The following is a 13,856-nucleotide window of genomic DNA, read 5'->3' on the forward strand; positions in this document are numbered from 1 at the left end:
TCCACCACCCCAGGATTATTATTATTAAATATTTATATTATAGTAGTACCCAAAAGGCCCCCAACTGGGCTGGGGGGCCTATTGTGCTTGGGGCATGTACAAATACAGAAATGAGGCAACTCCTGCCCTGAAGAGTTTAAAGTCTAAAGACGCTAAACACACAACCAGACAAAGGCTGAGGGCTGGGGACACAAACAAATGAGCACGGGTCTGAAATGGTACCGCTTAGTTAGTCAAGTATATTGTATTTTGTTTTAATTGGTGCAAGGCGTAAGTACCAACATTCTAACAGACAATCAATGAGAGCAGTGGCGGATTAACAAATTTGCTGCCCCTAGGCCTACAAAAAATTGCCGCCCGCCCCCACCACGCACCAGCTCACCTCCGCTCCCTCGTGGCAAGCCTGGGAGGGAGGGGGGAGAAGGGGAGTTGTGGCACACTCGGGAGATAGCCGTGGTGGAGCGGCAGGGAGCTGGGGCGGGGAGCGGTTCCCAGCCCCCCCCCCCCGAGTTACTCCCTGTGCCCGCGGGCCCCAGCTCACTTCTGCTCTGCCTCCTCCAATCGCGCCGCTACTCGCTTCTCCCTCCCTCCCAGCACTTTCGTGCAGTAAGCCTGGGAGGAAGGAGGGAAGCGTGGCACGCCTCGGGGAGGAGGCGGGCCAGGGATTTGGGGAAGGGGCAGAGTTGGGGAGGGGGCGTGAGCAAATTTGCCGCCCTAGGCCTAGGCCTTGTTGGCCTAGGTGATAATACGCCGCTGAATGAGAGGCTGTGAAGGGAAACACGCCCATTAACATAATGATAACCGGGGCAGGGGGGGAACAAGTATGTGTAACTGAGGCTTGATCTACACTACTGACTTATGTTGCATTAATACATTGCTTGGGGTGTGGAAAATCCCCCCTCCCCAAGCAACGTAGTAAGACCAACCTGATCTCCAGTGTAGACAGGAGAGCTTCTCCTGTCAACACAGCCACATACTCTGACAGGAGACGCTCTCCTGTTGGCATAGGTAGCTTCTTCATTAAGCACTATGGCGGGACTGTACGTGTAGACAAGCCCTTAGTCACAGTGCAGAAGAGAGTAAGTTGTGGGAAGAGTTTATAGGACAGAGTAGTTAAAGTGAGGAAGCCAATTCACGTCCATCACAATGCAAGACACATTTCCGCACACTTTTCCAGTGCTTTCATTGTCATCATATGGCCCTATGCTCCCCTCCACTTCTGTGGGTGAAGGAGACACCGCATCCACTGATTCCAGCTGAGGAACATGGACAGGAGGTGTATCGGCTCTGTAGCACATTTTCCCCATCCCACAAGATGACAGGTCTCTGTGTGGAGAGAGGATGGGCTGGGATGAGACTACAGTGCTGGTCAAATGTGGAGCGTTTGCCCCCCTAAGCTGAGTAGTAAACCTTCATAAGCTACTGCAGATGGGGTTCTGATGGTCAGGGGACAACCACTTGCTGGGTGAGGGGAACAATGCAGAGACAGTGGGCAAAGATCCAACAGCATCCATGTGGATCTCTAGGTATCCATGATTTTTGAGATCCAACCTGCTGCCACTTTCACGGGAGCTGTCCAGACAGCAGGCCAGCCTACAGGCATGCTCACGCAGTAGTCAGCACCGGTGAACTGCATTGATTTCCAGAGAGACTGGCAGAGATTTTCAGAGCTCTCTGTGTAGAGGCAGCCTGAGCACAGATGCACCCTGCTTGACTTTAACCAGTGCCAACAGTGTCTCCTTGGAATGCCACCAAATTCTCCACAAATGTTTGTAAAATAAGGCAAGTGGTTCCAAAAACCCTATCGTCCTTAGTTCTTCTCCCTTAGCATATTCCTCTTGTTCATTCTCTGCGAGACAGAACATAAGAAGTGAAAGATACGCACAAGGTAAGAGGAAAGGTTTGCAACACAAAGGATGCAGAATGAATTCTGAGGCTTTCATATGTCTGTACTAGATTCTAATAACCAGCCTCTAAAGCAAGTCATAGCAATTAGTTTTGGATGCTTATTTATTATTAGCTCTCTGCGGTAAGCCAGCCAGCATCGAGGGGCTGCTACAAACAAAAAGGCATGGCTAATGCAGGGGTGGCATTAGTAAAATACCATACACAAGAGACAACACCAGCAAAGTATGTGGTTACTGTGCAAACAATAGGACAAGCATGGTGAGGCAGTGTTAAGCTTCTTGAAGTAATCAATGTAGGAACATTACAGAGCGACAGGCTCTGATAAAATAACACAGAATTAAGTGAGAGAACATTAGTACAGTACAGCACAGACTCTTTGAGAAACTGGTTCAGTGCCAGCTGTTGTCAAGGGATGAAATGTGTTTTCAGATGAGATTTGAAGAAATGGAGAGAGAAGGTGAAGAGATACCAAAAGGATTTTCCATGCAGCCAGTGGGAGTTGCAGAAGAAGGCTCTTGCACCAACAGTAATGAGCGTGGAGGAAAAGAAAGGAAGACACTGCCAGATGAGTAGAGGAATGGGGAACACAGAAAGATGAAGACCATGAGGAAGGCTGCACCATGAATGGTAATAATATGAAGGGTTTAGAAATGGCTTATACTACATTGTTCCCAAGTTTAAGACACTGAAAGTTAAACAAATTTATTTTCCCTTTCCCATTCATTCTTGCACAAACAGTTACTTTTATATCTCTGCCTTCCCAACATACTGACTCCACTTATTTTATGTTCAGTCTCTTTTGTTGTTTTCCAGTCAAACTGGTGGGTCATTCAAAAATCAATTTCATGAGCTGGTTTGGAACAGAGTGATGAAAAGAAAATAAGCCTTGATGAATGGGTGTAATTTACTCCTTTCTTCCCAATAGGCCTTTGGGCCCAATTCTGCACCCAGTGATGTCAGGGGAAGATTGCTTGAAGTTTTCTGAACCACTTACAAAAAATTAATAATTTTAGACATTAAAAATGCAATTAGAAATAACAGATGTGGCAACGTATTTATAAAACTTCCTTCTGAAATATTAATGTAAATGGGTTACAGAGATTGTTTAGCTATACAATATAGTTTAATTCATACGTTTTTTCTTGTTTGCAGAGAAGAGAGTCTATAACTCACAAGAATCACAATTGATCAGCTGTTCAAATATCAATGGAAACTTCTTCAGAAATATAAAGATCTGATTTTATGAAGCGAAGTAATTATATCTAAAGCTGTGTCATCGATTTGATGATAACTGAGACAAAAATCATTATTTTAGAAAGTTGGGGCAGAAGCAAATTAATGAAACCTTTAACTCAGTCCAAGCAATCTCCACATGGCTGGAACTAATGTTCTATGAGACACAATTTTGTTCAATTACCTTCCAAAGTTAATGGAGTGAATGAAATTGGAGTTGTGTTTACATAGGTTAGATGGTGGCAATTGTAGCTGCTCAGCATCTCTCAGGACTAAGCCCTTAAATCTCTACATTTTATCTCAACCATTATGTAGTTTAGCTGGCACAGGCACTGCACAGGCAAAACAATGGGTGGGATTGTATTCCTCAGGTAGCTGCATTCCCCTGGGGAATGAAGCATTTTTTAAAAAATACTGAAAAGTGGTTCTCTGCTGTATCCTCCTTCCCCCCCCCTCCACCCCCCGACTTGGGTAACTCAGACAGCTGAACTGATTGCTCAGAATTTCCAAAATAGGATACATTTCCCCTTGGGGGGGAAGGGCAGGCCCTGCAGGTAAAGAGTCAGCCCCAAAAGGATCAATTTCTTTTCAGTGACAAGCAACCCAGAATAGAGAGTTAGAATCCAGGCCCAGCTCCTGTGCTGGTGCCAGCGCAGGGCTCTGCCCTTGTGGAGCCACTTGCAAGACTGGCCCCAACTGTGGGACTTTAGGTGAGTCACTCGTTTGATCCTGGAGGAGTCAATGCGAGCTACCAGTGTTCGCTACCTACCCTATTCCTCCGTGCCTCGATTTCCCTACCTATGAGATAGTGAGGATATTTTTCTGACAGTGCAGGGGGTGGGAAGGGAGTCACCAGGCTGAACTCGCTGATGTCTGTCAAGCTGGTCCTTGGCCGCAGTTAGGCGGTGCTCAGAGACGACGGTGATGGGCGCATTTAACGATGCAGCGAGCAGAGCCGGGGCTAGGGGCTCCCGGCGGAGTCCCCGCGCAGGCTGCCGGATCGCACAAGCCCCGCAGGGTGCCACCCACACGGGGCGATGCGCTGTGCTCATGCTGCGGGCGGCCAAGCCCTTCCGCTGCCCAGGAGGCTGGGGACCGCGCCAAGCCCTGCGGCCGGCGGCCTCTGCTCCGCGGCGTGAACAGCGGGCCGGAGCCAGCGCTCCCCGGGGCAGGCAGCGGGGGGCGCCGCAGGGGTCACACTCAGGTGCGTCTCGCCTACAAATCCCAGACACCTCCGCTCGCGGTCGGTCCCGCCGCCGCCACCCCCCAGCGGGGAGCGGCTGCCGAGCAGAGCCGCGCCCGGGGAGGCAGCGCTCGCAGGTGCAGGTGCGGGGCATGGCCGAGCCGGAGCCGAGCCGGGCGGCCCTGCTGGGCTTCCTGCGGGAGCACGGCGGGCAGGTGCGGAGCGCGGAGCTGCGGGGCCGCTTCAAGCCGCTGCTGGAGGCCGGCGAGCCCGGGGAGCGAGCCGCCCGCCGCGAGCGCTTCACGGCGCTGGTGAACAGCGTGGCCGTGGTGAAGGAGCTGGACGGGGCCAAGTTCGTGGTGCTGCGGAAGAAGCTCCGAGCCCAGGCTGGGGGGGAGCCGGGCGAGGGGGCGCAGCCCCCCGAGGCGCCTGCGGAGGGCGCTGGGCAGAGCGGGGCAGGCGGGCAGGGGCGCGCCCCCGAGCCGTCCCCTGAGGAGAGCCGGCGCCCGAAGCCTGTGTCCGAGCTGAGGGGCCTGTTCCAGAGCCAGGACGGCGAGACGCCTGGGCCCCCCCCGGGGATGGCCGGGCCCCCCAAGAGAGAGGCCCCCCAGAAGCCCTGCATGTTGCCAGTGCGCTGCCCGCAGCCGGCTAGAGGGGCTGAGGAGCTGCCAAGGCAGCAGGAGCAGCTTGAGGACACACCCGGGCTGCAAGTGGGGACCCTGCTGGCCCTCCCTGAGCCGGCCTCCCCCAGATCCCCGCACATGAAGAGGAGGCAGGTGGACGAGGCGGGTGCCAGGTCGCCCCACCTGCGAAGGGTGTCAAAGACTCAGAAGGTGAGCGAAGAAACCGGCTACACTGCTGCTGTTCCCCTGGAATCTCTGGAGCACGAATGGCTGGTGAAAGCCACCGCCGGCCAGTGGTCCCAGCGGCTTCATGGCCTCTTACTGACCGATGCCAATCTGGCAGGGAAAAGGGACTTCATGTCCGGGTTCACAGCTCTGCACTGGGCAGCTAAGAGTGGGAACTGTGACATGGTGGGGAAGATCATTGAGGTGGCCAAGAAAGGTGGCACTGAAATCGATGTGAATGCGAAGTCCTACGGAGGTTACACTCCCCTCCACATCGCTGCCATACATGGCCGAGAAGATGTCATTACCACATTGGTCAAGACATACAATGTCCAGGTTAATCTGAGAGACTACAGTGGGAAAAAGCCACACCACTACTTAAAGGAAGGGTCCTCTTATGCAGTCAGGCATCTGCTGGGTGATCCTGACCTTCACAACAGTATCGGACATGCCTTTCCAATCAAGAAAAACCCAAAAATTGCTGCTTCCATCTTGAGCTCCACCAGCACCTTCCTTGGAGTCTTATCTGATGACATGCCCTTCTATGATCTAAGCAGGGGTTTGAAGAAGACTTCTTCCTTAAATAAGCTCCTTAATGCATCTGCAGGCTCAAGGAAGAAGCCTAAGACTAGGGGGACTTTCCCGTCTTACTCTTCTCTTGTCGAAGCAGTGGAGGAAGAGCAGGAGGAGGAGCAGGCCACAGTGAAACACAGACCAGTTTCTGAGCTGTTCTTCAGTCACTAGTCTCTGTCTTCTTGAAATCAAAGTAATGCAAATAATGTATAGAAGTTTTCTTGGGCCCAGATCCTCATGGATATTTAGGCTCCTAACTCCCAGAGAAATCAATGAGTTAGGTGCCCAAATACCTTTGAGGATCTAGGCCCTGGTCATCTTTCACAGAAGCAGTCTGTTTCTCCCCCCCCCCCCAACTCCCCTCCCCAAGCTGTTTAATGGTCAACTATATAGGGTCTGATTTCAAAACTCATTGAAGTCAATGGCAGTCTTTCCATTGATTTCAACAAAGCTGAATCAGATTCTCTTAAAAATACTGTACCTACCGATGTACTGATGTGTTAATTTAATTCACAAAGACTCCCTAACTCTATGCCTAATGGCTGCAATATTTAAAAAAAAACAATACTGTGTGGACAGGTTACAATGCTTAACATACAATCTTCTTAATCTACAAATTCCTCCAGTGAGTTTGTAATTCTTTGAGGTGGAAAGTAGGACTAGGATAAGGGATTGTTGCACATTTTATTTACACCTTGATTTTAAGATCAATCAAACGTACTGTAATTTAAAATGGCTTTTTATCCTGCAGGTTTAAATAACAAGTTAAATAATAAGGAAGATGGATAATTCTGTATGACATTTCCAATTAATTTGGTAACAAATAGATAATGACAAAGAAAATCTGTTTTTTAAAAGATTTAGTGCTCTAACTTTTTAAAAACAAACTTATCTGCTAGAAATGCTAACTAGCAACTATTCTAATTGTTGTCTAATGTATTTTACTGTGTGTAGAATACAAAACCATTTATGCAATGAGAAAAAGCAACCCTAGCCCATCGAAACACTAACCTGTCTACCTCAATTTAAATGCTAAATTACCATTGTTGACTTCAGCATTTTTTTAGAACTTTCTGACCACAAAACAAATGGTATCAACCAGCTATTTTGATAATACTGTGAACTTTTAAGTGTAATGGTAATTTAACAAATGCGCCTTTAAAAGAATCTAGCAGACTTTTAAAATGTATGATAGTGGGACATTCAGGTGAAAATCTAACTACAGGGAAATTTTCCTCAGACTATAGATTTTTATATATGGATAGCCAACTGGAAATACAAGTTTAGGTGACTATTTTTGTGTTGCTTGTCCTATAAATGTTAAGAATTGTGTTTGACCCAATTACAATAAAGAGTTATAAAACCAAGGTTTAATGATGTTAGGTATTTCATAACAAAATGCCTGCATGACCTCTACTAAAACAACGTGTATCTGAACACTGTGTTCCTCTTGCCTCTTCTTTCTGTCTGGATGTTCACACAGTTCAACATATAATTCCAAAGAGCATGTGAATTTTGTGTTTAGTGCCATGTGATATTTCCAATGAGTGTATTAAAGTTGGTTAAAAGTAAAACTAACCTAAATAAAATTTCTTAATGTGTCTGGTTCTGTATATGCAATCATGCATTTTAACTTAGGCCTGGTCTACGCTGAAGTCAACATACTTAGATCTACTTATCGCGGTGTCTTCACTACGGTGAGTCGACTGCTGCTTCTCCCCCATCGACTCCACCTGTGCCTCTCGCAGAGCTGGAGTACAGGAGTCGACGGGAGAGCACTCAGGGATTGATTTATCATGTCTAGACTAGACAGGATAAATTGATCCCCGCTGGATCAATCGCTGCCCACCGATCCAGCCGGTAGCGAAAAGATACCCTCAGCTTCAAAGTTTATGGTGAACCTAAAGGACCAATTAGTCCCCTCTGTTAAGTCCCTTTGATTATTTGTATTTATGTAGTATACTTTTTCCTCGGCAGATTTCAAGGCTCTTTGCTACAGTAGGTAGATACTATCCTATATTATAAATGGAGGGGAAGATATTCAGCAGGTGTAAATTGGCTTAGGTCCACTGACTTTGGAGTGATGTGGAGTCATACCAGCTGAGGAACTGGCCCAGTGTAACAAGCACAGTGAGGTCAGCTGACTTGCCTAAGATCAGAGGTAGTTAAGGGGCAGAGTTGGGAACAGAATCCAGGTTTGAGTCCTGTGACCAGTCTACTGAACCACAATCATTTTCTCTTTAAAACTGGAAGCTATTTAAAAACCAGCATACAGTTCAACCATACGAGGACAAAGCTGATTGTATAATTATGTTTGCTCTGTTTGTTAAATCCCCATTAGGTGGTCAAGTTTCTGCAGTGCCCCACTACTTGCACACTCTGCAATTCTTTGCAAGTCAGTAACTTTTGGAATGTTTTTGATTTCAGCCTTGAATTAAACCCAATACTTCCTCTTTCTGTCAGCCTAACAGGCTTTGTTGAAACATTCCACAAACTGTACTGCACTACCAGTGCAGACTGGAAAAGACATCTTGCTCTCCTCCCCACCTCCTTTTGTTCCCCTCATTAAAAATACCACATGGAGTGGGCCACATTCATCCCAAGTGGAACTCTTGATTCCAGGGACAGCTTTGGCCCTGTTTATCTCAGAAGATAATGGATTGTTCTGGATGGGCCCTGCTCATGTATTGAGCTAATCAAGCGGGTAAGCAAATGTTAATGACCAAGCACCTCATGATTTCTATATTTGGCATTGGTAGAGTTAAAAAAAAATAGCCAATTGGTTCTGTAGCTGATGATGTCAACATGATCAATATGATAGATACTAACCTTGGCATAGTGCAAATGGAAATCAAACCCTCGTTGCTCTAGAAGAAAAACCCATGCAGTTAATATAGCATAACCCTATATGAATTTCTTAAGATTTACTTGTAGACCACCTGACAGTATACACCTCATTCTGTTCCTTCAGCCTAAATGGGCACACCGCAGAGCCTGACATATTGCAGCCATGTTGCAAAGTAAAGGCACTTTAGCTAGTAAAAATATTCAGTGGCTACAGGCATGAAAACTATCACTTGAGTGACTCAGCCCTTTATCGTTCTGAGACTACATGATAAAATATGGATATGCTCAATCCATGTTCATATTTTATGTTGGAATCTTTTATACTGTTTTTGAGAAAGTGTCCTTTCATGTTCCCCTGCAGATAAAAAGCATAGTTACAGTAAGTGTTTCTTAGAACAACAAACTGTGGCTCTATTTTCAGTGCAAAAAAAGGAAAAGGGTGTGTGTGGTTTTTTACATCAACGTGGCTGTCTTGATGTAAAATCCAAGTGGAGACAAGGCACCCCAAGTGGAGGCTATAGAGTTGACCTTGACTATTTACATCTAGGTTAAAGCTACCTGTGCCTTGTCTCCACTAGGATTTTACATTGACTGAGCTAGTTCAGTGTAAAAAACATGCTATATTTTTGCAGTGAAGACAAAGCCTGTGTGTCGTTATTATAATTCATTTGGACCATGTTCGAGGGTGTGTTAAGCACCTTGCAAAACAAACAGAAAAGTTTGCAATCTATAAAATCGATGGGTGCGGCTGACCATCAACAAGTTTATATGGTGACTCAGTTCATGCCTACCTTCTTACTAAACAATTTTTTTAAAAACCTAGATATTAATTACTGAGGCACTCGTTAGTGTTCCCAATACCATTTCACTTCCACAAGTACAAACAATACTCAGAGGTATTGAGAATGAATCCATTGTAATTCTATGGAAATGAATTCTAGTGAACAATAACTTGAATTCAAACCAAGGCTCTATTGTTCTGCAGTTCTTTTTCATGTGCTACAGTTGTGATTGTAAAGGAGACATAGTATTTAATTCCCAGCAAATCAGAAAGGCACATTTCTTGGCAATGATCAAGGTTATATCAGTTTTATTCTTCTATTTGGGGACTGAATCTTGCCCTTTGAAGTTACAAGCAGATGGATTTTATAACTCTCCATTATTTCAAACTACACTGGGGTCAAATTTAACAACCCCTATTTAGGCAAAATCCACAGTGAATTCAATAGGAGTTTCACCTGAATTAATGGCTGTGAGATTTGGTCCTTGATGCTTTAATAAATGCATCATAATACAGCATATACTACAAAATAAGGGAAGACAGGTAATGGCTATCCCCTAGTATCTGATACAATTAATTACATAGTGATATCCTTACTGTAAATATAAATCAGAATTTAGCGCAGGGATCGGCAACCTTTCAGAAGCGCTGTGCCGAGTCTTCATTCATTCACTCTAATTTAAGGTTTCGGGTGCCAGTAATACATTTGAACATTCTTAGCAGGTCTCTTTCTATAAGTCTATAATATATAACTAAACTATTGTTGTATGTAAAGTAAATAAGGTTTTTAAAATGTTTAAGAAGCTTCATTTAAAACTAAATTAAAATGCAGAGTCCCCTGGACCAGTGGCCAGGACCCGGGCAGTGTGAGTGCCACTGAAAATCAGCTCACGTGCCGCCTTTGGCACCCGTACCATAGGTTGCCTACCCCTGAGCTAGCGTAACATTTTATAAACATGTAGTCACATTGAGCTGATTTACCCAAATTCTACAAGATCTATAGTGCAACACCCACATCAGCTGGGTTAAAACTAGATTATGTTTTAGTTGAATTGTACTCAAGGTCAGAAAGAAGTAACATTGGGCCTATGTTGCTTAGTTTGTTTTTCCCCCCATCGACATAGATATTTCAGCCTTTTCCAAAGAATCCCAGTAGCTCAGAAAGTCAGTGCTCGGATAGGACACTGAGAGTTGCTGTTATGAAAAAAATAAAATAAACAAACCCAGAAGATAGATCGCTCCACCCAATAGTAACTACCCAGGGTGAGTGCAGAAAGGCTGGACTTTGGCCTCCAAGACAAGCTGTGTGATAGCAACACAATGACATGCTCCCAGTGTCAGGTCCCTAATGACCTTTTTGTGGGCTGCTGAACATCCCTCTCAAAACCAGCACGGTTCTCTGTAAATCTCAAGAGTTTGCCTTGGAAAAGAATCTCTTAAGGAAGATTTTAGCTTCAGGCTAGTGACTGTACTATAAGCAGGGAATTCTTGTCAATAGTCTCAGCTTTGGTGTCATTTCACAAGGCATTTAGGCTAAACATTTTTTAAAGTATCACCTTTTTAAAAAAAAAACATGCTGACCTTGAAACACACAGGGCCAGATTTGGAGCGTTGCTGGATCCCCCACATCTCTAGTTGGAGTCAGTGGGAGCTGCAGGTGGACACACGGAAAGAGTGGACCCTTTTGAAAATGTTGACCTCAACCTGTTTGCCTTTGTTTCCCCATCGGTCAAATGGGATCATCCCTGACTCACAAAGGCATTGAGAGAAGAGCGAGTACTTTATAGTCAAGTGCTAATCACTGCTATTGAACAGTTTCAGTGCTAATCACTGTTATTGAACTGTTTCTTTACCAAGCGTGTTTAGATACGGTACGGTACAAACATAACATGAGTAAGAGTCTCCTCCCTGTCCTGCCCATTTCTTGCCCCTCTCCTTTCTGCTCCTCCTCTCCTTCCTGCTCTGCATACTGCCACCCTGGGACCTACATTCCTTTGCCTTCTGATTTACATATGAATCAAAGTAAAACTGCACCATGACAGTTATTGATGTTTCCAGTGATTTGTGCTAATGAAGAACTCTCCAAATTAAGCTTGCACTAGCATGCCTTTGGCACAGATGCAGTTTAGGCACAAAGAGCATGTTGTTTGTTTAAGAGGGGGAAACAGTCCATGATAAAAAAAAAAGGCAAAACCCGAGTGCACCTTGTGTTGGGGGCTGCTGCAGAGACAGCATCTTAGTTAATGTTTGTACATCACATGGAAAATGCCATTACATAACGGCTGGGTATTATTATTCATCCCCAGCAGGGGGAGCTAGAATCACATGTTCCTCCAAATGATACCCATTGCCCTTTAAAGGGCAGCAGTGCCTGGCTGCGAAGGGACCCCCCAATCCTTGGTGGGGTAACTGCAAATGTGGGGTTTTGAGTGTGGCATGAACTCTGAGGGAGGCAGGGAGCAAACTGTTGGGAGGTCTGACAAATAAGCCAGGTCTTCCATGACATCCTCGGGGGACTCCTGTCCCTTTCTCTTGCTCCCTCTGTATGACCTTCCTGTCCTGGGCCTGGATGTGGGGGCAGTTTAGGGTGACCAGATGTCCCAATTTTATAGGGACAGTCCCGATATTTGGGTCTTTTTCTTATATAGGCGCCTATTCCCCCCCACTCCCTGTCCCGATTTTTCACACTTGCTGTGAGGTCACCCTGGGGCAGTTAAGGTTGAAGTGGGCCCAGACCCACCACACATTTCTGGAAGGGTTCTCCCCACACTCATCCTGCCTGGCTTCCTCTACTTCCCGCTTCACACAACTATTCCTCTCAGCCTAAACTTCCATCCTGGCTCCCCAAAGAGCAGAGGAGAGTAAAAAAGCAAGAAGATCCACCGCTGATGCTCTAAACCACCTCCCTTGTTGCTTCAATCAGTTACAGGCCAGCTGTCAACCAGCAGTGAAAGCGTTTACAACTGTGACATTTTAAATGGTCATCACTAGACTTCAGCTTCTCCGGGCCCTTGAGGCGAACGGCGGCAGCCCACAACTTTCAGCTCTCTTGTTTCTGCCAGGCTGCAGACTCAGGCAGACTTCACTGCATTGATTTACACAGGCTGGAGACTTATGAAAGCCTGGATACTGGAACACAAGATGGCGACTTCTGAGGGGAAAGCGCTGCTTTGCTGAGCTACCACAAACCAGCCCACTAGTCAGTACCTGCCTGTACCCTGAATGGAGTAGGGATAAGCTTGGGGATGGGCAGTCCCAAAGATCAGTCCGTGTCTCTTGGCCTGTACTGGAGCTACTCTCTGGCTGTGTGCACTGTTCAGAGAGGTGACGTTAGCTGGGCAGAACACAGCTAGGGCCTGTGTTCCAGGGATGTGGGCCTGCTTCTCCACTCCCTGGTGCTCCTGTAGTTACCTAAGCCTGTGCACAGCGAGTTTCAAATGCTACCAACTCAGGGGGGGCTCAGGATGCAACCCCAGGGGAGGGGAGCCTTTACGCTTCCTTAGTGCCCTCCAGATTCTGGGATTCTCTGGGGACTGAAATGGCTCTGGGGTTGCACTCTGGGCTGCAAAGCAATGCTCAGGTCACTGCAGACCCACCTTCTGCCAATCCCACCCCTGGTACTTCCCCTACGTTGGGGCTTCTGAGGGGGACAGCACACTACAGTGGCCCTACACTGTGTGTGTGATGGGAGAAATTCTCCTTTGCCAGCTGCAGCTTCTATCCACTGCCAGAGGAGCATTCAAGGGATGGAATCTGTCCCTGGTGTTTTGCTCCCACCATGCTCTCATATGGCAGAGCTGTAAATGATGGACACAGGACCCTAGGCAGGGGAGTCTATGGTAGGACTCCATAATCTTAAAACCAAAAGGGGCTAGAAAATTTGAGTGAAATCTTAGCTGCTGCAGGAAGAAACAAAACAGCAGAGACCCTGCACTAGTGATGGGGCACAGGAGGAGTCTATCTGTGGAAGAATTCTCACTGCCTCTCTGCTCAGACAATCCTGAAAGCTGTAAGATTCCCACCTACGGTTTATAAGAGACAGAACTAAAGGCTTAATATTCAAAATGGATCCACATAAGGTTTTCCCATGCAGACACGTTTTATATAACAGCACATTGTATTTCTAGCCCTGTGCTTGAGGGAGAGATTTTAGGCATTGCTTTTAAAAATATAATCAAACAAAGAAGGTTTTAGTGGCAATAAAGCACAGATGAAATTAAACTTCAGCCAGCATGTGATCAGCTTTGGCCCTTAGGTATTTTAGGTGTGTTTCATGTTACTAGTTTAGCTTCCTGGGCCTAGTTTTGTTTGTACAAGTCTGAGATGGTTTCCCCCCCTAAGGAGCTGTTGTTTTGACAACAATAACACAGGGCCTATACGCTAGCATAGGCTCTTAGGCCCTTCTATAAGGCTCAGGGGACCACTGGCACCAAGGTTCCTAGCAGGGAGGGAAATGGTGCTGAAGCTACTGTACCCGGGAGGT

The 13,856-nt window shown here is 46.5% G+C and overlaps 1 protein-coding gene across 1 annotated transcript; it reads left to right on the forward strand.

Moving 5' to 3' along the window:
* The first annotated feature begins 4,476 nt into the window (after positions 1-4,476).
* Positions 4,477-7,287, forward strand: SOWAHA (sosondowah ankyrin repeat domain family member A). The gene has a single exon (XM_039484592.1). The coding sequence runs from the start codon at positions 4,477-4,479 to the stop codon at positions 5,914-5,916; it is 1,440 nt and encodes a 479-aa protein (XP_039340526.1). The 3' UTR covers positions 5,917-7,287.
* Positions 7,288-13,856: the final 6,569 nt, after the last annotated feature.

The sequence above is a fragment of the Mauremys reevesii genome, linkage group 8 (genome assembly GCF_016161935.1).
Source record: "Mauremys reevesii isolate NIE-2019 linkage group 8, ASM1616193v1, whole genome shotgun sequence".
NCBI classification, from domain to species: Eukaryota; Metazoa; Chordata; order Testudines; family Geoemydidae; genus Mauremys; species Mauremys reevesii.

Excerpts from the sequence above, each read along its gene's own strand:
- SOWAHA (XM_039484592.1), top strand. The coding sequence starts at position 4,477 with ATGGCCGAGCCGGAGCCGAGCCGGGCGGCCCTGCTGGGCTTCCTGCGG.